Source organism: Cydia fagiglandana, chromosome 22 (genome assembly GCF_963556715.1).
Source record: "Cydia fagiglandana chromosome 22, ilCydFagi1.1, whole genome shotgun sequence".
In the NCBI taxonomy this organism is placed as follows: domain Eukaryota; kingdom Metazoa; phylum Arthropoda; class Insecta; order Lepidoptera; family Tortricidae; genus Cydia; species Cydia fagiglandana.
Genome location: NC_085953.1, coordinates 8,742,938 through 8,770,630, shown reverse-complemented (window position 1 = coordinate 8,770,630; position 27,693 = coordinate 8,742,938). Strand labels below are relative to the sequence as shown.

The 27,693-nt window shown below is 35.8% G+C and overlaps 1 protein-coding gene across 1 annotated transcript in view; it reads right to left on the bottom strand.

Annotated features, from left to right (window-relative positions):
- The window catches only part of LOC134675402 (uncharacterized), a 111,168-nt gene that overhangs the window by 15,847 nt on the left and 67,628 nt on the right, over positions 1-27,693 (bottom strand). Inside the window, exons 3-8 of the mRNA XM_063533609.1 lie at positions 21,901-21,995; positions 20,723-21,602; positions 20,494-20,650; positions 20,122-20,254; positions 19,681-19,785; positions 18,011-18,074 (exon numbers count right to left, since the gene is read on the bottom strand). Of these exons, the coding sequence (XP_063389679.1) occupies positions 18,011-18,074; positions 19,681-19,785; positions 20,122-20,254; positions 20,494-20,650; positions 20,723-21,563 (1,300 nt within the window). The 5' untranslated portion in view covers positions 21,564-21,602; positions 21,901-21,995. The remainder of the gene's footprint in view (positions 1-18,010; positions 18,075-19,680; positions 19,786-20,121; positions 20,255-20,493; positions 20,651-20,722; positions 21,603-21,900; positions 21,996-27,693) is intronic.

The window sequence follows — 27,693 nt, the reverse complement described above, 5'->3', positions numbered from 1 at the left end:
CATTCAAGCATTCCTTTTCCGTCAAACTTATTCTTTTGTTTGGAACAGGCAAATCACCTCGATGCATCATATTCAAACGAACAATGTACTGTTTTCATCGTGTTGGAAATATTAACGTCACGCCATACGTTTACGTTATAGTTTCTATCGTTAAGAGGTTTAGGTCGAGAAAAAACCAAAACTTTGTTGGTTGTGTAACCGGCCCCTCCCCGTATCAAGTTTTGGAGTATCAAATAAATTATTATGGTAATTAATCAATGTTTTCTCCGAGTCACTCTAGAGCGGGCATTGTGAGTGATCGTTGACTCTGCTCTAGTCTGTACATTGTAACTCGAAAGCGTTTTTGTGTTGCTCTTTACAAGTCTCCAAGACGCCGTTTTAAAGAAACAATTGTAATGATTTAATACCAATATTTTATCAACTTCATTCAACTTATGAATCGTTTAAGAAACATATTGTTACAAATTCTGGCCGCATTGTTAATTAACTTTATCTGTAGTATCATCAATATTTTCTCACGTGAAACACTTTTGCGCACGTCATTACATCATCCACACACGTACCCACATTGTATTGAAAATTCGGATTATTCACCAAGAGATTAAACTGGTGTTTGTGCCTCGGTGTCGACACTCCACCTCTGCCTTTTTTTACAAATTCGTTTTGAAACTCGAATTAATACCTATACTTATGTAGATTAGCGTTCAACACAATGGATGTTAACATACGGCTTGATAATTTGGCCGGTTACATAAGTCGTGCATGAATACTCGTGATTGTAACCAGTATTAGAGAGCAGGTTATTATTAATGAAACGGATCACCGGTTTCCGAGATCTAACTTCACGTTAATGGCTCACGATTTTGTAACTCTGCCAAATTGATAGAGAAAAATAAGCATTGTTACACGTCAATAAGTGTTAAGAATCATATTTATTGCCTTTAATTTATGGAGATTAAAGATTAAGTGATGCGATAACGACGATATTTGACGAAACGTTGAAGTGAGATCGTGAAACTTTGGCCGGAATTGAATTTTCGATTCGTTGCGAGTACATGATGAAAAATAAAAAGACAATGGATCGATCCGGCATCAGATAATGCCCGTTCGACATAATAAACATTTATAATACGAAGGTGGTTTTTAGGAAATTTCGTAAGATATTGTATTGGCTCATTCAGCCGAGACAATGGGGTCCTCATAATGTTCTACATAATGGGTTTTTGAGCTCACTCAATGGAACCTCGCGGTGATCGACGAAAGTTGGGATTTATGATTCAAGAGAAAAGGGTGCGTGACTTCCTTCCTTCTTTTTATCCACGCTTTGATACACACATTCTAAATGAACGACCTGCTAATTTCCACATCACTTAGTATAAGCCTTAATCGAATTGCATTCTTAAATTCGCAATAACCTACGAAATCTCTAATCTCCTTAATTACTTCCTTGTTAATATCCTTTAGTAAAAAGTTGATCTCGTTCACACGGCTATTACAAAAACGTCCACTCTTCAACCGTTAATGCCGAAAACTAAACCACGGTTCTGTTATAATCCCTCACTGGCATTTACTTAAGTGAAAAATGTTCAAATGTCACTCCGCTTGTACGGCTTTACAATTCTGTCACTAATTGAAGTAAAATGTCATCCGAGATTTAGATAAATGCTCGAAAATGTTTGGTCTGGAGCCGCGTGGGTTTTGAAAGCGTCTTTGTTAATACAGTCTTCCTTTTGTTAATTAAAACTTTTTACATTGTTCTTTTAAATTTGTAAGTAATCTCTTACCAATATACAAACTCCATTCAATCAATTTTGAGTATAATTTCCTTATAAAATCAGTTGTAAAATAAATAATTCTCTTCTATATTTGTCCTTTTTCTTACTATAAATGCATCCCTCTTCAACGACTCCATATTCTGCGGTCCAGCCGTCAACAATCAGGTCACCACGAGTTCAATAACTGCGTCTTCAATTCCTCGTTCGTCTCTCAATTGACATTTTATTCTCTGCAACTATCTCTAAAATGTAAATGCGGTCTAGAGACATCTACAACATTACCAAGTACATGTCCATTTGCATCGCTGTTCAATTCTGAATCTTACTCATCTACAAGAAGATTCAGATCAAAATTTACGACAGCAAAGTTATTGTTGTCTTCAAAGTTACACGTCCGGTTTTACTTGAGACTTTATGCTGACTTGTTGACGGGTAATCTTATTGAATGCACGAGGTCATTTTACGTTGGTAGATGTTCAGTATAATAGTACATTTTATAAGGCTGTGTATCGTATAGAGGAGGTAATGAGGCGGGGCGATGGGTGTATGTACGGACAAAGATATGGCTATTGACATGCTGTAAGATCATCTACGTATGTATCTTTAAGCACCTTTAAGCTTATTAACTACTCTTGTAACGAGTTTTGTCGACTTAATAAACTATTGTCTTTAACTCTTAAGTTTTTATAGGTCTTTAAATTCCTCATTAACTCGCATATTTCTGATCATTGTAACTATTTTACTTAAAGTTACTTAACATGACGGGTTGATTACTATAAAAACTACTAAACTACTATAAAAACTGGTATTTTGAATACAATACACAAAAGGAGCTTCGTATATCTAATTCAATTAAACATGAATCTCGTATCCCTATTTGTACGTACTCCAAAACGAGATGAATCATTCGATCCTCGGAATATTACGTCAATATATGTGATCGATGACCAAGCTACAAATATACTCACACAACCTGATAATCGTATCATAACTTCTTTATCCCAAGGTAATAAGGTTGTAAATGGTAAATCAGAAACTATAGTTGCAAGTAATGATAAAGATTGTGGTAACAACGTACTTTTTATAACAATATTTCGGTTTGGAGATACTCCGATAAGGACAGACACGTCTAGTTTAATTTTTCCATATATCGATTAATGTATTGTGTCTTCGAGATTGGAAGTATCTTTAACGTTTTCCTGTGCAGATAATTTTTGTACTATTGTTATTTCCATCTTCGCGTGGGATCTTTTTGTGTGTTTTAGAATACCAGTTACGAACGTTTACGCGTTTGGTTTTTTTGACGTCTTCAGATTCTAATCTATATTTCCAAGAATTCATATCTATATTATTTTTGCTGATGCTAAAACATAAATTTACGTCAATCTTTGGTGGATAACAATTTGTAAAACTAAACAATAGAGAATGCTCTAAGGCACATACTTTCTTCTAAGCAAGCACATCAACTAACTCTCTAGTCGATGAATGGCCGACGTTAAACTTTAATTAGACAATAATTACAGCATTGTGTACACCATAGTTAATTATACATATGAAACGATCCATTAGCCAGTTGCCAATATGATTTGAGACATTTACACGGGTTGGAGACCCATAAAGTGAGTCGGCGGATGAAAGAGCCAGATAATTATGAACGTACGCATGCGTAGATCAAATCGGGTCCGTCGATAGATAAAGGATCTAGATGTGTTGCGCCGGCGATCGGGCGGCGTTACGTGTCATAGCGATGGAGCTTCATTGCTATTCCTATGGGTGCTACTTATGGTTATGGTTCAAATGAACAATTTGACAAAATTTTATGCAAAATCTTAATTATCGTTTAGTCAATTCAGTTTTTATTTTTATGTATAATTTAAGGATTAAGTTTTAGATTATTTTATACTTCGAAATGTTAATAAAGTTTATTCAGTACCTAATGACCTATATATTTTCTTTAATTTGTAATACGTATTTTTTATTACGTATTGTATTGTATTTGTAATACGTATTGTATTATACACACGTACCTATTGTGACGTCTATCCAGTCTATAGTTCGTGGATGATTAACTATAAACCAGTCGAATATTCATAATACCACGTCGGTGGCAAACAAACACACGGCCCGCCTGATGGTAAGCGATCACCATAGTCTATGGAAGCCTGCAACACCAGAGGTGTTACATGCACGTTTCCGACCCTCATTGCGAAACCTTTTTTTCAAACCCAATATTCTGAAAATTACTGGAACTCAGTCCGTTCAAAAGTTATGATATTCATTCTGTGGTTGTTTCTATAATTATGTCACGGAAGATCGCCATGCCTTAATAAAAAGAAAACAAAGTTACAAATAGCGGAGATTTTTTTTGTACGATGTGAGCCTCATTGAAGGTTGATTAAACACTGCTCTATTAAATCAAGGTGGCTCATAAATTTTCCATCTAAAGCTAACGCGTAATCGCCATCGGAATGGCCATAACACGGAATCGCCATCTGTCCCGCGCTCGGCTTTGTTCGGACGTCTCCGCCGGCCGTCGGGCAGCGCTCAGCGCTGATTGGACTACGCAAATGATTCCACATGATCTTGTTTAGTTTTTGTTCTGTTTACGCTGTCTCACTTGGGGAACCTTTTAGTTTGTTTTAGACTGGTAGTCAATTAGAGTTCTGCTGAGCTTTTTATGCTCGTTAGTTTCCGCGATTGTCCGGAAATGTGTTATTACGGATACTTTTACTTTTGTTTTTGCGATAATCAAATTTCTCTGAGAAATAACTTGTTTGTTACAGTTATTTTGGGTTTTAATACCGAATCAAAGCTTTTTGGCCTTATTTATTTGATCGCCGTTTTTACCAAAATGTAATTTTTGTCGAGTAAGGCTTTCAATCATAGTAATCAGATAGCAAAAATCGTCAAAATGTAATTCATCTTTAAAAGGGGCATTTCACATAAAGGTCTACTATATAGGTGACGTGACGCGCATGGCAGTTACTTTAATAACCTGCATAAAGTTATAATATGTTATCTGCCAAATACCGGCTTCCTAGCTTTATCCGAAGTGATAAAAGAAATGCCACGTACCCCACACTTTTCGCAAATGCCACAAAAGTTGACTGTTTTCAAAAAGTACGATTGCTAAGCTCTGCAATTCAAAATTGTAAATGTGGCTAAATAGGTACAGTCAGTAGCAGAAGTTGCTAAGCGGGCGAGGCGTTCATAATTACCTTGACGCGCTCTTATCCACTTATCAATAAAGTCGCGTCAAGATTATTTTGAACACCTCGCCCGCTTAGAAACTATTGCTGCTGACTGTACATACAATCGCTTTACGCTCACATCATTAACCTGAGACTTAATTACCATTTCTGAACCAACTTATTGTTCGGGTCCTTAATAAAATAAAGGTAAGCGCACAATGATGGATAGACGGCGCAGATCGCATCGATACGACTGAATCGATTATGTGGATTAATGTGGCGATAATCGAGAACTTTGCGAGTCGATGACGATATTCGGAAATGAAAATGTAATACCAATGTAGTAGAAATTTTAAATTAATAATATAATATTGGGGAGTGTACTGTTAAACATTTTTGGAAATCTTTTAGTTAATATAGCAGACTGAATTGTTTTGTTTGTAAGCAAAATAGTATTGGTCTGATGTGAGATGGGATGTAATGACTTGTTGGCCTAGAAGCGACATTTAACTAATATAATATAGTTTAAAACGCCATATATAATTTATATATTCCTCTAAATTCTACAATAATTTTTGATAAAGCTTTACAAAATGTTTTGCTAAATATCCGTTTTAATTAAAACAATATGTAAGAAATGTAGAATTTTTCGTGTAGCTTGCAATATATCACTAAGAGTGACATTCCATTTCCAACTGCAGCTGCAATACTGTTCATTTTACTATGGAAACGTGTCGCTGTCATTGTCAATTGCCATAGAAAATGAACAGTATTGCAGCTGCAGTTGGAAATGGAATGTCACTTTAACTTGCAGACTTTCGAGCGGTCGCGCGCACGTACCTAATCAATACGTTTCCAATATAATTTTGATACGTCAAAGCACGTTGCAGCATAAAGCGTTGTACTTTTCTTTTTACACAGCAGATGTACGAACGAATGTGGTTTTGTTTTAATTTCAATAAGTTTAAAGAATTATCTTGATGTTGCAAAGTCGGCCGGTAAAGTCATTATGAATTGTTTGTTTTGTTCAAGAATAACTGCAGTAATTTTGAAATAAAAAATAATGAATAACGGAATTAAACGGTATACTTAGTCGTGGGACGTCGATGTCAAATTGACATTAATTGTATTCGATATGTTATTGACGAGAAACAACTTGCTACTTTTTACATTTATACAGAATTCAATTTCTACCGATCTTCAACTAAAAACCACAAAAGAAACTATCGTAAAATTGCCTACTTTTCTCCCCGCTGAGCGGATCGCGGACCGCTATCGGAACCTCATTTACGTCTACTTTACATCGACTTTTGTATCATTTTGTATCATTCATCATACCTGCCACCATATAATAATTTTTAAATTTTAATTATAAAATATATAATTAAAATTAAAAAAAAATATTTTTTTTGTTTTATATCGAATTTTGGAGTTATTTAGGCACATTTTACGGTATACGTAGTTTTTTTTAAATCGTGACATAGCAATAAACACATAAGTACGTTTTTTTCTCATAATTTTATTGGAACGCGATTGATAACCCTAATCAAGCGTTGTCATAACATACGGTTCGCATGACCATAAATATAACTCCGTGACACGTATAAAATATAAAATCAGCATAATATGCTATTAACATTCTACGCATATAGGCGACAAATGAAGGGGTCACATGACTATTACCACTGTCTATTATTAGAGAACTGTATTAATATAGACTGTCAGTGTCTCAATATCGTCGGGTGACAAGCAAAACTCACTAAGTCACTAAGTACTTTCAAAAAATTAAATTAACAATGATCTTTATTACACTTGTAACACGGTTTAGATATTGTCCAATAATTTCAATGACGTTAGTTAGTGACTTTTGCTTGTCACCCGGCGATATGCAGTCACGTCGACTTGCTTATTCAAGGAATGAGCGGTCAAAATCTGATTATTCCGAAATACTCAAGCAATCAGGTTTTTGAAATTAAAATTATAAGTGACTTGCGTGGATTTATTATTTATTTAAATGAAAATTTGTCTAAATTTGAGCGCTCAGCCCTGTTATTATTCTCTCTTTACATAAAATGATGTAGGGTCATGACAATTTTAAACGTTATTTTTTGAGAAAATACAACAAGCGCTATTTCAAAAGCGACTTAACTTAGTATAAAGATTAACTGTCTTCATTTTCCATTCGTCTCTACTATTACATTTTACCATTATTGTGAATTGGAAAGTAGGATACGACTTTTGTATGACTGTGAATGGTAAAAGAATCAAATTTGAGAGGCGTTACCGCTGCGAATGCTCGTCTGATTGTTTATTTTTTCTGTTTTCGAGGCGTTTCTTAAAAATGAAGTAATTTTTACATAAAATTGGAAGGTGTGGTTTTCTATTGTTTTCCAGTTGGACGGTTTTTAGTATGCAGTTACGCCCAGAGTTAGGCAATCCGGAGATTTTAGGTTAAATAAAATCGAAGAAGGTACCCACATATTTATAAGTTTATTCATTATTATGTTTAAACTAATTTCCCTAAGATAATAAAAAAGTACAATAGTTATACTTATAAATCTCCTAAGTTCCAGAGTCGTTTTTGCAATTTTGAATTAGGGACCTTCATGAATTCCATAAGTGTTATTAATTTGGTTTGAACTTCTTTTAAAAGTTCAAAATTATTTTAGACTACTGATTTCTGTTGATTTTTTGAAGACACTTTTATTTATATTAATAATAAACTGATATATGTCACGTGTTAAAGAAAAAGTGACCAAGCCCTAGTAGCGGAGGCCGGTACGAACCGGCGTCTTCATCAGAAGCTAAGATTAACTATGGCAACTAAAATAAATAAATATTAGGGGACATCCTACACAGATCAAGCTAGAGCTAGCCCTAACCTAATTAAAGCTTGTATTATGGGTGCAAGGTGACGATATACATACTAAGAATGGCTTGACTCAGAAACAAATATATGTGTTCATAACACAAATAAATGCCCTTACCGGGATTCGAACCCAGGACCATCGGCTTCACAGACATGGTCACTACCCACTAGACCAGACCGGTCGTTCTGATCATTATAAGTTTAACATTACAAGCAAGAAAAACGCTGGGCTTATGCCTTTTTTAGAAACAATCCATTCTGATTTAACACGCGCGCAAAAAAGGTAAAATTAAAGCATCGAAGAATGCTAGTATCTGCCTTTTATAACGTAAAACGAAGAAGACGCTCCGGGTCACATAATGCATTATAATTTTATACAAAGATACAAACTGTAACTCAAATGAATATGCAAAAGCGTTGAGAGTGTATTGCGATTGAGTTATTGTGATCGTACGTGTGTGTGCGTGGCTGATCGCTTACACACGCAAGATAGAGCATGTAAAACAATTGGTTCTATGGAAAGCACCGATCACCGATCAGCCGTCATTTCCGATGTGTCGGAAGCCGGTGTTGCTCGAAGGCCATCATAGAAATGACATATTGGACGCCTCGGAACGGGCACGGCCCGGTCTAGCGTGAGTCATCCTTTACACAAAAAGGTCTACATGTCGGGGCCGTGACGCGTATGAAAACTACCTTAATAACCTACAGAAAGTATTATATACCGTCGAATTTAAAGCAAAGTTTCTAAACGTTATCATGCCTATTATTGGCTTCTTAGCTTGTTTGGAAGTCTTAAATAAATGGTGTCTCTTACCGGACATAACTGGACACTTTTTTGGAATGCCCCAACTCAAGATACCCATGCAATAATACTGCATATTGGGGCTCTAAATGTAGTTGCAACTCTAAATGTATAGTTTAAGGAGAAAAAGTGAGTTCTTGTAATGTGAAATGGTGTAGGATGCAATTGAGTAGTGCGGCTTATGGAGTGCTAGTATTTCTATGCGTGACCTCTAGTGTTTATATAATATGCTAAGTCTATGTGAGGTAATCCATGCCCCTTCGCAAGCGTGTAAACACAGAATGCTTTACGTCTGTGTGCGTGAGCGCGGGTGTGTGCAGGCAACGCGTACGCATCCAAAGAAATGCATATTTTATGACGTCTGTTCACATTCTGCGCGGTGCCACAAAGAAATTATACGCGCATTAAATCCATGGAGGTGTGATTTTTTTATATATTTTCCCTACACGCTCTTTAGTATTTATGGAAGAGGAAAGTCGACGGATCGCCAGGCTTTATTGCGAATTGATAGAACCTTTGAATATTAATAGCGTTTTCCTAGACTGGCTGGCTCTTGTATAAAATAACTTAAGTCTCTAGACAGAGCTGTGGAGACGTTATTTTACATTGTGTTTTATTGTTTTAATATGTATGTTATTTTGGTGATCTATTGGCCAAAAGTTGCCTGAGAATAAAGCTGCGTTTACACCAGAGATGTGCGAGGATGCGTGGCGAGTTATGAGTTGAGAAACAATAGAAAATTGCCGACTAGAGCTGCGCTGAGCGAGAATAGGTAACTTTAGTGATAGCAAACACAAGCATCTTTGCACATCTCTGGTGGAAACGCAGCCTAAATATGTTTCATTTCATTACTTTGACTACAAAAACAAATGAGGCATGAGTAATCAGTGCGTCCATTTTAAAAATTTTGTCGATTAACATCGTCCATTATTTTGAATGCGTTTTTGTAAATGAGTTTCATGGTCGGTACACATCCGTTCAACTGCGAAAAATCTGGTATTTTGTTTAAAGTTAGCTTTTATAAATTATGGTGTCTGATATCCGATTGATTACATATTACGTAAAAAATACCAGTAAGTATATAAAAGAAACGGAAATGAGAATTCAACAATAACCATTGAAAATCATGTCACTTCAGCTAGAAAAAAGTTAAGAGTAAGATTTTTTTTTACTTGAGTAAGTAAAAAAATGGAGACATTTATTCAGAATTACAACAAGAAGAAACATTACTACATCCCATACAGAAATAAAGCTATGTTTTATTATTCGAATGTATATTTTGCTCGATACAACATAACTAACTTTTTAAATATTTTTAGTTTTAATGTAACCTTTCGACTTCACACCGCCTCTGTCCCGCCGACAGGATATGCAGCTCTAAGTTAATTAACAAAAGGGCTCGCATCCACAGTTCTACAATACTATATCTATACAACATTATGGAGGCCAATTCTGACGTAACAATTGTTATAGTTTTGATCTTGTTATGATACGACCTTGAGACGCAGTGCGTCTCACGCGCAGCTATAAGTGCGAGCGAAATGCTTAATGACGCGACTCTATACTCGTAAGGGCCACTATACAAACTTTTCATATTTTTAATTTCATCATATATTATTTGATATTTACCAGTCGCTTTTCGGTGAAGGAAATCATCGTGAGGAAACCGGACTAATCCCAATAAGACCTAGTTTCCCCTCTGGGTTGGAAGGTCAGATGGCAGTCGCTTTCGTAAAAACTAGTGCCTACGTCAATTCTTGGGATTAGTTGTCAAGCGGACCCCAGGCTCCCATGAGCCGTGGCAAAATGCCGGGATGGCGCAAGGATGAATTTAATTTGTTTGAAAAGCAACGAAACAAAAGAAATGCGACTATTTCGTTCATGAAAAGTTCGAATTAGATTGCAACGAATATCAGTCAAGTGTCAAAATATGGGTGCATACAACTTACTCAAAAATATGTGCCATAGTTCTTACTTCGCTGACATACGAGCTACGGGACATATTTTTGAGTATGAGTGCACCCATATTTTTACACTTGACTGTACAGTGAACCTTATCATCATCATCATCATCTCAGCCATAAGACGTCCACTGCTGAACCACAAAATAGATAAGTACAGAAGTCAATCACATGTATGTACTTTACTTTTCATACCTACGCTCGGCGGTCGCTCTAGGGTTGCGATTGTTGCGAACTATGACTTATGCACAAAAAACTATCGTGGTAGTGGCACTCGTATCTAATCATATCGTATCTCGTATTTAGTTGTTTGATTTATTGTTGAGAATGAAACGGGAAGAATGGAAATATAAATTAATAATAACATTAATAACTCAAATAGGTATTTTAATTTTAACGTCGTTGTTATATTACAAATTTGCCACAGAAAATATCTTGCGATGATTCCGAGATTGGCGAAATACACGATTATTATATTTTTAAGTGTAATAAATTCGCATTCTCATGTAAAATGTAATAAATTCGCATACGCATTATCTCTGAAACCACTGGTAGCTTAAAAAACGACAATTCACCGTTTAATGTTGAATTTAAACAACCGTCCACTGTACAGTTATAATAACTTTTTGTTTTGTTTCTCCATTATTGCACAAAAAAGTTCACAGACGTGTGTCTCAAGCGGATGGCACTCCCGCTCGCACTGGTCCCAACTGGTCCGAGATATCGTGTCCGTGAGCAGTGTCTATGTGTGCGTTGCTCGAGCGCGCTTTGTATGTAGATTGATTTCTGTACCTATCTGTTTTGTGGCTGAACATAGGCCTTCCCTTTAGGGGAGGGGGGGTGAATGCCATAATCGCCACGCTTGGCAGGCGGGTTGGCGATCGCAGTTGAGTACACCGAATTTGAGGGACGCTGCTGCCCGTCCACCTGTGGTCTTGGACGTGGTTTAGGACATACCGGGGTCCTGGACGTAGTTTAAGGACATACCCAGGTCCCGGGTGAGCCTTATACCAAAGGCTAAAGGGGACAATCCATTTCCAACGACAGCTGCACTACTGATGCGACGTTACTGTCATTCATTGTCTTGTTATTCATTTTCCTATGGAAATTGACAATAACATCGACGTGTCGGAGCAGTAGTGCAGCTGCGGTCAGAAATGGAATGTTACCTTTACAGACGCGCGCATGCAGGGCCCAGCCAGCGTCAGCAACTATCAAAGTCGTGTCAAAACAAGCTCAAAACTTTACCAAAATGTAAAATCAGAATTAACCTATTCTAGCCGGAGGCCCCGTATTAACTAAGTGCCAATGTGTAACAGACCCCTGAAATTTACGATTCAATCGATCCGAGTTTAATTATGGCCGATAGAAGTTCGCGACACGATTGTACGTCTAATAAGATCGAAGGTATATTAAAGCTACTTTATTTTCATTAGTACTTGATCAGGATACTTAAATTAGCAATGGGTGATTAGATTGAGTAGGACATGGTCTTGTAGCCTAGTCGGTAGTGATTCTACCAAGCGGGAGGTCCTGGGTTCGAATCCTGATAAGGGCATTTATTTCTGCGTTTATCGCGGATACTTGTTCTCTGAGTTATGAATGTTTTCTATGAATATATATTTTTTATATCGATTTATTATATCGACGTCTGATACTAGTAACATTAAGCCATATATGTAGAGCTTACTGACTAGATTTAGATTAATCTGAGTAAAATTAAATATTTAAGCCTATAATAATATTTAAATATTTAAGCCCTAATCCTATCAACCCAACGTTCAACCTAGATTTTAACTAGCTTAAACGACTGATAATAAAGGATTTTCTTAATACAGAAATTTTTCGAATACTATCTAGTTATGTAATACTTGTGAATCACGTTAAAAAACCACAGTCCAATCCTAAAATCTACAGTGAAGTTAGCTCCACATTCACAAATCACAGCGGCACAAGAGGAACAATTGTCAATAAAATCCCAATTTAACCGGCCGTTATTTTCCGTGATATCCTGTGGGGGCCGCAATAGGCGAATCAGGCGGTTTCCCATTTACTGGGCATCTAGGTTCGCGTCCGGTGGGTGCTTATTGCCGTGAGATCGCGCCGCCTTGCTTGGCGTCGTATAAGTTTATATGTGCGTACTTAATTCTTACTAATGTTATACAGGTTGTCTGGTACATCGTTTGCCAAATTAAAACGGCAGATAGGTTGACTGATTTGCTATCTACTCATGGATAGAAAAAAAATTGGCCATGGTTTTTCTTTTCTACTGCTCAAGTAAAAATTTGAATTTTACGAAAAATTGACATAGAACTGAAAATAAAGTGTGCAATATTAAAAATTTCTAGACCTGGGAAGATAGCAAATGAGTCAACCTATCTGCCGTTTTAATTTGGCAAACGATGTACCAAACATCCTGTATTTAATTATGTAAATGTTAAAATTTGGTTTTGTCGATTTTTAATGCTTGTTCCTCAGTCACCCAAAAACAACATTAAGAATTTTAATGTAATTTGACACACAGATAGTCTGGAAAAGGACATATAGGATTGCTTTCTTTTCTCCCCTTCTTTTCCCCCCTAGGGTGGAAGAAATGACGGGGTGGGCTAGTATGTAAGTAAAATAAAAGTGAAAAATTAACATATTTTTTTTTTTCATATTTAAAGAAGCTTGCAACAAAAGATTTTTGTTTTATTACCTTTATCGTTTCTAAAATAGCAGGCGCATAGACTAACCCCCTTATTCATAAACGCGCTACAATCCTCAATTAGCTAATAATCGTTTGTCCTTATCTGTTATTTTGACTTACGTATTTGTAGGAAAGGGATAAAACATAATTTAACTAATTCAGGCCCGTAAAGTTTTATGAATAAGGGGGTTAGAATCTCTCTACGCTCACTCTTCGCTATTATTTTGCTATCGGTTATTCGTTAACATCAATCGAATAACCGATTTTTGAACTCTTAAATCTCGTAGCCGATTTAGTTTTAGATAGGCAATAAATACTATAATTAGGTAGGATACTTTGCCACGCCAAAAAAGTACAGTCACGAATATCTTTGAAACAATATTTCTCGTAGTTTTATATTATTACAGTTATTGAGATGAATGTCTGACGAAATCGAGTAAATTATGAATATATTGACCCCAAAATGCTATAAAAACTATATATTTGGCGGAATATAAGACGTAATAATAGAATTCAGCCAGTTATAACGCCAAAGCACAAATTAGAACATATTGGAAAAATCAAAAGCCGCCGCCGGCGAACTCACTGCCTAGATATCGGATGACAAATCGATTGTTTGATAAAATCATCGATTATCGACTCGCCTCCCACCGGTCCCAACGTTCCCAATATCCCTGTCCCTTTTACTTTAAACAACTTTATATTCCCCTCCTTTTCTATAAATTATTATACCGTGCGCTCCTAAGGCGATAGAGATATAATTTATTAAGAATTTGTTAATTATAGCAATTAAAAACACGGCTTCTTCTATATTTCTGATGTTTATTGTGTTAGGGTATTTATCAATATTACAACGTTTTACACCTACATATAGAACGGTTTATGAATTAGTTATTCTAATTCGGTTGTGCTTGTAATCGAATAATTAATCGATTTTAATCGATTAGGTTGTTGTACTTATAATTCGATTCTGGAATGATTTCTTTATTACGACTCAATTTGGAAACAGTTAAAACTGGTTGCTGTTGCTTTTGTTTTTTATAAAATTACACAGTACACGGTTGTCATTAGAGTTAATTTGAGTTAAGTAATTTTGTCCTTAATTTTATGCTAATTTGTTTTCGTGTATGGGCATTCTGATAGTCAATTTCTTGAAGTTTCGTTTGATTAATGTAAATGCTTCCAAAACATTGCGTTATAATTTTAGCTTTATATTTTTTTTATGAATTATACTTACTTATCTGTATACTTATAGAAATTATTATTTTAGAGATAGTAATCGAATACCTCATTTCAAAATTCACTTTATTTAGGTATGTCTCTGTTTTTTTTTTTAATAAGGTGCCTTATACAATGTTATATTGACTAACCAGCTCATTTTAAGTCGAATAAGATACAAATTTTAACTATAGAACACGTGAAATAAGTCAGATTGTAATGCGTGTTCGATATCTTCATAATTTAACTAAAAAAAATTTAAAACAAAAGAACCGTTACTGATAATGATACTTCCCTATAAACCAAGCATGTCGTTCACGGTTCATCGCGGCGTATGTCGAAACGCAAACAGATCATGTAGCCCATTAGCTACAATTGGGTGAACTAGCTCGATTGAGCGGATTAGTGTTGCTCGCCGAGGTTTCTGAGACCAGGGGCCGGGAGGAAACGACTAAAAATACTGACTACCTGATTTGAGGAAGGACAAATAAGATTAAAGGCCAAGATTGCGTGATCTTGGAAGATTTGCCCTTACTTGACGGATAAATTGAAAATTACAAAGATTTTGAGGTTAACTTTCGACAAAATGAGTACAAAAGAGTCTAAAGTTTTGACTTTAGTGTTTGAAGGTTATTTTCTTGGACATTTACGAAAGTGCGACAAATTATCTTTATAGAAACAAGGCATAAGTTTTTGTGGAAGTTTAATAAAAACGACTTTTCGACTTTTGTATGTTTCCTACACCTTAAAGATGACTCACGCTAAACCAGGCCGGGGCCGGGCCGGAGATTCCAGCGCTTCGTTTTCTATGGAAAGACCACATGATCACCGATCAACTGTTATAGAAAATGACATACATCGGACGCCTCGGCCCGGGCACGGCCCGGTCTAGCATGAGTCAATACTTTAAACGGATGATATTTAGCAAAAATGAGTCACCCCACATGCATTTTGCAATAAAATGTCAACTTTAAGCGTCAATTTTTTGAGTTGACATCTTATTGAAAAATTATGTGGGTTGACACATTATTGCGTATCAGCATCCCATGAGAGGCTACGCCGTCGTGTACAGAAAGTAAACAAGACCAGCTAAATGCGACTAATGAGACAATTTGAAAAGACTCATCGGACTCTCACCGGGTTCAACGCACAGTCGACGTCAAAGATATGTTTACATTTTTCGCCTTATTACAAAGGAATAACGTGCAAAAGTGTAAACATATCTTTGACGTTGACGGTACAAGACTAATATTTGTGTGGAATCGATAATTATGCGGAAACAACAGTGGTTGATCAGGGAATAAATTAGGCGGCCGTCATTTTTCACGGCAATGTGTTAGGAATGTACACTTTTGTGGAGAACTTAGATCTTATAGAGCGAAGAAATTTTGTTGTACATTGTTGCTATTAACTATCAAAAATAATATATATTTATATACCTAAACCTAAATTTTAGATGCATGTAAAGTCACCTGCAATAATATGTTACACAACGAAGGCCGCAGAAACATCTGACACGATCTTATTTGTAGAGCCATAAGAGCGTGTCATATATATCTCTGCAGGACACCATCGCAAGCGCGGACTTCTGGCCGAAGGGTGTGGTGTTTCGGCGGTACCGGGGCAACCTGCCGAATCCTACACCAAGTCAGACGACGCAACGGAGCCACGCTGTTACGTCGTCGCCCAAATCTAATGTTTAATTTGTCTTTATTTGTTTTTATTTGTAGTTTCTTTGTATTGTATTTTTTTTGTAGTTTCACAGTGCCTTGGTTTTACTGTAATGCTGTGTTACTTATTTGACTAATAAATAATAATAAATAATATATTTTTGCGGCCTTCGAAGTGTAACATATTATTGTAGGTGACAGTACTTACTGTGGAGTGCGGAGTCCCATCTTGGCGTGAATAAAACATTTTATAACGCCTCGAACTTGAAAAACAAATGTATTTCATTAGATGTTTGTACAATTTCGATTAAATATCAGTTTGAGTCCTTATTTCAAAGAAATTGAGTTGTGTATATAATATTTCAATATTTTAAATTATTCTTACATAATAATAATATGAAACCGGTAATGTATAGTCATCATTTAAGGTGATCGATCGCATTCTAAAGATCCGTCATATTTAAATCGTAATTTGAGCGCATATCATTATTGATACAGTTATGCGTTGGCTTAAAAAAAACTGAATATGTTCCATTAAACAAACTTATTAGCATGGAATTACAAAGATTAGGCATATGAGGCAAACGAACAGACGTATTGCCTGAAGCAAGCAATTGTCGTCGCCCATGGAGACCTGCAATACCAGAGGGATTGCATGTACGTTCCTGGCTTTTAAGGTAAGATTAAAGGTCATATCGGTCCGGAAATGTCGTGTACTATAGTTCATTTTACAGTTTTGTAGCGTAAAAGTGACGCTTTAACCATTTTGATTCTTGATCATAATCATGTTTAGAGTAGTTTTCGTTTATCCGTTAGGACTCATTTTACATTTTACAAATAAGCATGTGGTTGCATGCTTATAATATAATTACTTAAAAGAAAGAGTTGCAGGTAATTTTCTCATTTTAAGAAAACTTTTTTCGAAAATTTTTAAACTAATTTCGATTGCGTTTTAGCCAGAACGTGTCATATTGCAAGGCTGCAGTTACAATGACACATAAACACAGTTTCGCCGTTAAAAGCCACTAACGAGAAGAAACCGAGAGCACGCGCTAATTCGCTCGCACCTGGACTTAGCGGGTACAGGCGGGCACGAGGCGTTACCACATAAATGTAAAATCACATTTTATGGCCGATTTTTATTTTTTCCGTCCTTTTTTTGTCAGATTATATAGATTTTTGTATCGTACGACCGGGTCTGGCCTAGTGAGTAGTGACTTGGATATGAAGCCGATGGTCCCGCGAATCCCGGTAAGGGTATTTATTTGTGTGATGATACAGATATTTGTTACTGAGTCATCGTTGTTTTCTATGTATTTTATTTCTATTGTTTTATATAATATCTATTTATTTATATTGATAAAGCTTGGAGAACAGGTTGAGTTCCATATTCTGTACATTATCAGCGCAATTTTACGGTAGGTATGTCCTAAAAAAGATCCTCTGAGTTACGAAAACGTATGGGATTTTCTTTAATCAACTAAGTTTAACCGTGGAAATACGGCAGTTAGAATTATAACAAACATATTAAGTATGAATGTATTTATCTTATGTTGTAATTTTGTTATTATACTACGATGTTTTTGTTTTTTTATATTTACTTGCATTAATGACTGGTCATCAAAATCATTTTAATTTGTTTTATATTGAGTTAATGCAACAATTTAGCGGTATAATGAATGCATTATTGAATATTGGATAAATCGTGTCATTCTTTTTAAATCTTAATTGTTATGGCTTTACGTTAATATTTCCACTGATATTAAAGCATTACTAATCGTTTGTATGTCAGTGTTTCGTATACTTTTACTGCAATTGAATTTAGTACTTACCGCTTGCTTGCAGTTTTCTTTCTTGCGAATCGTCGGCATCAGTCATTGGTTTTGGAAAGAAACCCTGGAAAGAATAAAATTTTTATTAATTTGATTTTTTTATGTACTTATAGGTATTGGTAGAGTTGTATTTTTTTAAAACATAGGGTACATTCTTCACTATAAAACTCATAAAAGTCTCACAATGCACTTAAATGAAAAGGTTCATTTTATATTATGAAACGTTGAACTGTAAGTTATAACCTTATTTATAAAAGTAAAATCCTTCCTCTCATTATTACTATTATTCTTTTTGGTATCTACTCATGGCGTTATTCATAAAGTTTGTCAAATCTTCATCTCTGTCCCTATCCGTTGTTTTGACATTTCTGTTTGTTGGAAAGAGGTCAAAATTTAACAGAGGTTCATAAGAGTTTACTAAGTTTTATAAATAAGGGGGTTATATAGTAACAGCACCAGTCATGGGACATTTAAGAGGAAATTTGGAGTATTTATGATATTTCCCGTATACATGTGAATGGTCTACCGCTTAGCGTGTTAAAAGATGAAAGTCCTACCCGTCTTTTATGTTTTAGGCGTGTTGTATCAAAGATACAGCAATTAGTTTCCACATATTTAACAAATTAAAACTATGCTTTTTTTCTCCAGTCATGGACACCAAAGCTCCAGTAATGGGCCCCCGGTAATGGACGTGGATCCAGTAATGGGCCCCCAATAATGGACATTGCTCTATCAGTATAAAATATTGAAATGGGGAATAAGTTACGGCAAAAAAATCAATTTTTGGTATAAGCTTTTATCGCTGAATGTATTTTTCTTTCCACAGCCAATTATTATTGTATTAGATCCATCGAGACAATTCTAATATACCCAAACACAATTAGTTAGGGTTTATTGCGATAAAGTTCCCATGGCCACCTCCTGTCTCCATCATCAGATAAGGTCCATGTTACCATAATATTGCATTATCATCCGATTTGCATACTTAATTACATACTTACACAAAATTTCAACTGAATCGGAAATCGAAAAGTGGCTCAAATTCAGCTACCAAGATTGGACCCACACTAACTAACAGGGCAAGTTAAATAAAAGTTTGGAAAAACGATATTAATTTATCCGAAGTCCGAGAATACCTCCTGATTGACATATTTCGTAACTACATTTTACTTCTGTATTGTTTAAACATGAAATTATGGCATGGCAAGCATCATTCTGTCAATTGTCCCATCATAGGAGGTACGCAGTTTTACAGCTCCTATAATGGGATTGGGCCAAATACCACTATTTTTTTACATCTGTGGACTCACAACATAGTGTGTTGTATACCTTATCTCATGGTAAATGCAACTAACAAAACACATTCTAGTTTTCATCAAGTATTAATTAATTGAAATTTAATAAATTAACTCACCTCTCTTAGCGAAGTTGTTAAGAATTCGTAGTAGTATTTTTTTTCAGTGACACGACAACTTTTGGGTTGACGCCAATTTCTTAAAAAGCAACCAAATTTAATGAAACTTCAAACTGAAACAGCTCTAGGACTCTTATTTATGATAATATACAGCCAGTGTTTATAAACTACTTTTAGATACTTATTTTAGAGGAATTATGTTTTTTTGTCCCATTACTGGTTCCACGCCCATTATAGGGTATACTACTATACACACCTGCATCTGCAGATTAGCTAAATCCTCGAGATTCTTGCGCATGAGTAAGCTCTGCTGTTCGAACTCCGACACGCTGTTGCCGGCGCTAGATGTCGTTGATTGTTCCTTTACAAATCAACAAACACTGTCAAACTAATTACAAAAATATAGGTCGGGTCAATACGTTAATTTATAATAAAACTAGCCCACATAGCGTTTAAAAACATTCAATCTCATTATTTTGCGCCCGCTACTTAAGGGCTGTCTGGAAGATATCGCTTTTTAGCGATAAGATCGCAAGTTGTTTACATCAACTAGAGTCTGTGCGGAAAGAGAAGAGCCGTGAATGTAGGGGAGCCCGTACATTCTACGACTTTTCTCTTTCCGCACAGACTCTAGTGTTACTGTTTTCTTTCTGTATTATTTTTTTCTTTATCTGATAATTAAACTTCGTAGTTATACCTGTCCGTCAGTGTCCCTTGAGACGCTCAAGTCCAGGGTTTGTTCTCCGTCATCAGAACCGCTCCCTTCTTCTTCAGGAGTCCTGCCAAACAGTCGCATTGACTGCTGGTTGATTATTTGGAGCGCTCTTTGTCTGTGAAAGGAATTCTTGTTAGTATCATAGCCAGGAGACTACATTGAAAAGGTTTTTAACTATGATATAAGTGGCAAAGAAATACTTTTGCCGGTAAAAATCTAGAGAAGACAATGGTTTTGGCCACTTTCTTCTGTGGAAGTCCACGAAGAATTACCTGCTGATTGAACTTTTCACAGCTAAGCACAGGTGTCAACATTAACAAACCAATAAAAAGGAAATGAAGTAATGAATGATACCTTTGAGCCTCCATGTCATTGTCAGGTGTCTTCGGTGGGGTTATATTCGTAGAGCCTTCATCCTCAGTCGCTGACGAAGACCTTCTACGGATTTTGTCGCCGTCTCCAGAATCGTGCCTTCGTTTCAAACTCAGAGGCAGTTGGGTAAAAGGTTTACCTGAAAAATTATTGGTTAATATTTTTTCCACAGGTAAATGGTTTTTAAAGTTAATCGGGTTTGAAGGATTACCTTGGAGTGCTTCCAAAGCTCTGATCTGTCCACTTATAGCGTCAGCTACTTCATTGGAAGACAATCCATAAATCCCTAGCAGTTCCTTCATCGTGTTCATTGCATAGTCCCGTAACATTTTGTTAGTAGCGTTTGACCCATCTCCATTCTGCTGTGTCTCGCTAACCTCCATTGGTTCTTGGTTATCTCCTAACCTATCATTTGCATTTATATCTTGACCTTTATTATCATCATCTGATTCCGACTCCCTTCTTCTAGGAGGCGAGTTTGTCTTAATTAACTGAGATATTGCAAAAGGATTTTTGGCACAGAAAGATTTATTTTGTAAATTACTAAAATTTAGGACGGTCCGATCCCTTTGGCCGTCTTGGCTTATTTGTAAGCTATCTATATACGAGCGCTGGAACGACTCAATCTTTTTGTCATCGGGTAACCTATTTTGGTAATTTGAATCTATGTTTTCGTTGGAGTCGGTGCTTAGTCTCCTACTTAGGTCGACAGCGACTCCTTTGAGAAAATTAAAATTCGTTACTCCTATTTTAGGGTAATCGTCTTCTGTTTGTTCGGGTGTGGTTCTTTCGTTGCCGTTGACGGGGCTTCGGTCGCCATTGGCTCCGTTAGAGTCGTCCGAGAAGGTCGTGGCGTTGGGAGCGCACCGCGGTTTGAAGTTCTTCCTCTTGTTTCTTTTTGGCATGTTGTAGTAGGGAGAGGCGTCGATGCTGTGCTCGTCTTGCTGGTCGGCGGTCTCGGGCCAGGACGCGCCATGGTGAAGGTACAGGGGCTCTTCCACCGGCTGCAGCCTCTCGTGCAAGGATTCCTGGTGGGCCGCCATCGCAGTCATCGCAGAGCGTAAACTCTAACGCCTTCAATCGAAAACGACCTGCGAACAAATCAGTTTGTCCAGTTTGTCATAAACAATCGAATTAAATTGAATACATTTTAGCGGCAATCATAACAGTGATTCATTTCGGTTCGATGTAAATGAAACAATGTGTCCAGTGAACAATAGGTCTTTGTTGACAGTCAGATTAGCTGAATGCTGTGGAATGTTTTGAATTTAAACTTTAATTCTCGGGGATGTTTTTATATGGCTGCCGACTTTTTCATATTAGGGCTGTCGACGTTTGTAAACAATTGAAATGATTCTAGCTAAAATTACAGAGATGCTCAGTACATACCTGCGATTCCGCTTCATGGGTCACTCATTTCCTGACTAGTTGGCTTCATATAGTAAAACTAATCAGTCTTCAAGATCAGCCAACAATTGTAACATCTGAAACAAACAACATTTCAAATTAGTATCTTTAATTTGTTAAATTGATCCATTTGGTAATAGTTAATGAAGTACACCTTAGTAACCGACAACAAACAAAATAATTACACGTGCGTTCCAACGAAACCAGAGCATATGTAAAGTCAACTAATTCAAAACAAGGTAAACAGAAATCGAGCAACGTTAGATTGATAGTCAACCCGAAGGCGGACGAAGGCCGAGTTGTATTAATTTTAATAAGTAATTGTACCTCCACGTTACCAATTTCGACATACACTTGTGGCGTTTTTTGCCTCGCTCAATCTCGTTTTCTCGAAAATAGATCTAATACTTTGAATATAATTAATTTTACCGGCCAACTTGATCGATGCGTGATACCCCGCATTTTTTAGAATCATTATTCTTAAATTACAGTAGATTACCTACGTCAATTCGTCTAGGAATCTAGTTTTTTGCGGAGTATCCGTTTACGCGATTCTTGCGTTTAGCCAGTTTTTTGGTTCGGCTATTTCATTATATAAAAGTAATTTCGTGTAATGACATAGAAGCCGACATTCGCTCATTAGACATAGCTGTGATTTTGTATAAACAAGATATTAGATACAGTTACAAATGTTTCACATTTCGCTTAAGCAAATTCGTGAGATTAATTTTATGCACAAAATGTATAATGAATTCCTGCTATTAGGTACCTGTACAGTAGTTATTATTTTAATATATATCGACAGTATTTTAATGAACTCTAGTGTAAGGTTGTATTAAGTAGACGAAACTTATCCACATGGAAATTTTAATCGTAAAACTAGTTCCGGAATTAAAACTGTGTTCATATCAACTAGAGTTCCGTTGGATTTTTAGTGTTCCGTACAAAACTTTGTTCACGGAACACTTATTTTTGTTGATAATGATAATACAAGTATTTCAAAGTTATATTACATTTTAATGTACAGTCAGCATTAATAATACCGTGTAGAACGGCTTGCCAAAAGTATCTGCCATACTCTAATAGATGTACAAATGGAAGTAAATAAATAATAGGATAATTTTACACAGATCGACCTTGTCCTACAGTAAGCTCTTGCTGCGCTTTCCAACAAACCTAAAATACCTACTGGCTGCTACTCGAAGAGATATATAGTTACTTATAAAACACATTTATAACTAAGGAAAAAATATTTGTGATAAAGTTGATAAACACACAAATAAATGCCCTTAGCTGGATTCGAACCCGGGCCGTTCTGCTTAGTAGGCAGAGTCACTACAGACTATTTCTGGTTTCCACGGATCTCTAAAAAGGGCGTAAATATATCAATTATTATCCGGTTTTGACATTTCGGTGAATGATCTAATACAGGGCAGAGCAAAAAACTCTGATTCAAGTGTAGGCAAATGGAAAGAATATATTAAAATATACAATTAGTCCATGTGGATGGCTTTTGGGAGTCCGTAAGGATTTCAATTTGGTGGTTTCATAGTATGTAGAAACATCGATGTTTTTAGTACTAAGATGATTTAAGACATTTACCTACTTTGATTGAATGTCGTCACTAAGCTCATATAGATTAAGAGTTTCACACACAACTTTAAATTTCTTCCAAGATATATGCAGCAATGGCAGCATGACGATAGTTCAAATCCTGGCTTGTAAGGTAGCGGTACTAGTGCTCGACATGCTAATGCCCAATAGATGACACCCTGCTGTCACCTTTATTGACAATGACTTAAGTTTCAAGATAACATGTACTGGGACCGCGTCGAGCACTAGTACCACCACCTTATCCAATAACTTTTCGGGAGTACGTTATATCTTACCAGTAAAGGAGAAACTCATATCAGTCTTTAAAATTCAAACGTCGTAAAATGTCATGCACATATTTCCGTTCTGCGAATTCATAAAATATTGCATTCGCAATATTTATTCTTAAATACGCTTATCCTTCATTTGGACAAGGAAGGTTAATTTGAAACTAACTATACCCAGCGTCACATTTGAGGAAAAAAACCTAATCCAACATTAACGTAAACCAAATTGACATTTGAGACGTTCGTGGTTACCGATGCGGTCTGTCTTCTTTTTGTTCAGAAAAAACGAGGTTTAGGCACTGATTCATTTCCAATTAAAAAAAGAATTAGTATTGATTGACATTAAAACCTTTTAAATTTAATCTGCCATCTAAAGTCATTCTTAAAAATGTTTCTAACATTTCGTAATTGCTTTCTTTGGAACTATGTCTAAACATACACCGATCGTACCGATCGACACATCGATAATGTATGTGTCACATCACTATTGACATCTCCGAGAAGTTGTCAACATGTCACGTCACTACGCGTAAATACGTTGAAATTATTTATTCTAAATTTGAAGTGAGTCATCCATGAAAACTTTAAAAAATAGATTACAATTCAAAATTTTTGATTTTTGTTCTGAGTTACGTGACATCGCACAAGTTATATTCAATCGATTCTCATTTTAGTAGTTAACGAAATAACTAAAGGAAGTGAACTTATTACAAATATAACTCATTATTAACAATACACAATTGTAATTTAAAATTAAATCTATTCTACATTGAAACATATAAAGTTAACGTTTAAAATTACATCGGCCACCTTGAATTTAATGAAAGTCATTGTTACATTCGTAGATAAAATTTGTTATTAAAAACTTTTGTTTACTACTTAGTCGACTAATTGACTTTTGACTCTAAAAGGTCGTGTAATTAAGGCATAGGTTAGTTACAAAACGTTTCTAAAGCACAAAATCTGATTGAAGATAAAGATTTAGGTACTTGTAATAATAAGGCCAATAGCTTTTGTTAAAAGTTATGTAAAACCGGACCTAGTTCTAATTACTTAGTTTGTTATATTATCATTACGTTTCGATTTGGAATTCGACGGCTCTTTTATGGACAAAAAATCGACTTAAATGAACGCTTTGAACCAAATGACTTGGAATTATTTTAAACTTTGACAGCTCTAAAAAGGGCAATGAATACGATGCGGATGTTAAAACTTAAAGACTTTAAGTTAACGTTGACGCACAATAAAAAACGGATTGATATTTCTATTCAGTTACAAAATATTATCAATTATTACCAACGTAATCTAGTCACGCCTAATCTTTACAGGTTTTATACATATTGGCATCTTTCGTTTATAAGGCTTTGGACAATGTGGCTATAACAGTTTTCAATGATTCACGGTTAGTTTCGCTAGACTTGTCGACCCGTCAGTTTCCCGTGCGTCTTCCATATAACTGCGTCGAAATATCGGAAGCTCGAAAACAATACAAAAGGTAATCACGGTTCATATCCCGCTCGATATAAGTCTAATATGGCTATAGTCTGTACTTTGATCAAGTGCTGATTGTGAACTTCATTTTGCTGTTTGGTGTTTCAGGGGGCTAGCCAAGATGACAATCTTTGATAGAAAAAGCCAATCGAAACTTAAACTGTGTATGGAAATAATCACGTGACATTTTGTAGCATAGCAATTGTCATTTCTATACTTTGGTTTCTTATCGTTTGGCGTATGTCGATGTAAGATTGTCTTGTCTAGGCCCCCAGGTGTATGTATATTTTAATATTTACAGACATATACGAGTACGAGGGTCGCACTGAAATATTCGGGAATGGGACACTTAGAAATAACATAATAGAAAGAGGCATATAATTTATAAAAATGTAACTCTTTATAAAACTTTTAAGGTATATTTCATTTGGTTGTCATTTGCATTTAAGAATTACTGGCAATTTGAAAATTGTATGTCGAACATTATTTGAATTTTTGGCAAAGTGATTTTTCCGATCAAATTTTTAAACGGTTTTCAATATGCCCTCAGCGAACAAATAAAAGTTACAATGGGCTTCTGTTATTTTTTTATGAACTAGAGTTCATCGTACGCTCGTTTGCGGTTAAAATTAAATATGAAAGTCACTTTCATTTTATCCCATAGATGATCTTAAAGAAGCATGTCATTCCAAAGCGACGTCAAAAATTAAAATCGCATTTGTGCTGTTAATTAAAAAGACTGCCAAAAAAGTTGCATATCGGCAGATTTCGACATTCCTAAATATTCATATGACAACAGTAAAAAAATATTATATATTATATATATATGTAAAAAAACTTCAATTCCGTTGGCTACTCCACGAATTTCATACAAAACCACTAAGGCTCCAAAATCGCCATACAAAAAGGACTTTGGGATTATGAGCCGTGTGCATTACAGAATGATTACTTTCAAAAGAAAATTTATATGCGTGGTCAGTTTGAGATTAAGTATGCATTAAAATAAAGATTGACTGTCTAGATGCGACAGTATTCTCTATTCCCGACATTTTCAGTGCAACCCTCGTATAAGTACACCCTTAAAATTTATATAGAATCTTTAAACGCAGGATACAATTAGAAATCAAAACCTTATCAGAATCTTATTAGATTATAAAATTAAAATGCAAATGAGCCGTTATAATAAGGCGTAATATAATGAGTCATTACAGATCATTATTAATTTTTATCACAGCCGTGCTCAAATCGGCGTGATTATAAAATCGTTTCCGTCGTCCTTCGCATATTTTTGCCGAAGCGGGCGGGTTCTGCCCAACTCTAGCGTATTTGCCCAAGAAAACCTAATTTAATATCTGTTGATGATTTAGGACGTCGAGGTGTGAATATTTTTTATTATTCGTACGCATACCTATTCGCAAACTTTTAAATTATGAATCACGTTTTTATAAATAATCACGTTAAAAATCCCTAGTAGGAGGGAGGGAAAATGTTACAAATAGATGTATGTAATTTTATAACAAAATCTAGTTAAATAAGTCGAAATTTAGCCGTATATCGTAATCAATTTGACAAATAAATATTTTAGTAGAAAAAGGCGGCAATTTCGAAACATTTGTAGATTATAACATTTCTACCTCTCATATATAACTTGGATTCCGTTTTGATAAATTGGTCAAAATTTGCACGAAACCGAGACGAGTAAAAAAAGAGGGGGGAGGCCTTAACCCAACAGTGAGACACAGTCGGCTCTTAATAAATAAATTAGTAGAATCAGAACTGACCCGCGTGATCAATCCGTGCGTACGCGCAGGTAATGCGACTGTTTTATTGTTATTATTGTATATTGTCCTCGGTGTAAAAGGCACAGACAGACATACATACGTGTTAAAGGATAATGGGCCGATTGGCATTCGGAGATTACTAGTTACAGTGTCTGCAAACAAGTTTTGTCAGTAATAGTAGAATAAAAAAAGGTTCATCCCTCTTTTTTAGGGTGATAACTAAAATACAGTCGGCCCAATTCGAATAATGCTTATAAGATGTCACACCGATACGATACTAATCTGTCAGTGTCAGTGAAGTTTTTGGTTGAAGAAATGTCACTTTTGACACTGTCATCAGTATTGTATCGGTGTGACATCTTATACGCGCTGTTCGAATTGGCCGAGTATGATCCTATATATCTTCCTTTCTTCCACTGACACACATCCCTTGCTAAACTATAATATCTCTGTCTTTTTTAAACCCCAGTACGTAGCCTTCGTAGCCAATGGGCGGTTGTGACAAGGAAGTAGTATCACAGAATAAATAATAGTACTAGGTACAGTCAGCAGCAGAAGTTGCTAAGCGGGCGAGGTGTTCAAAATTACTTTGACACGCTCTTATTGCCTTAACTATAAAGTCG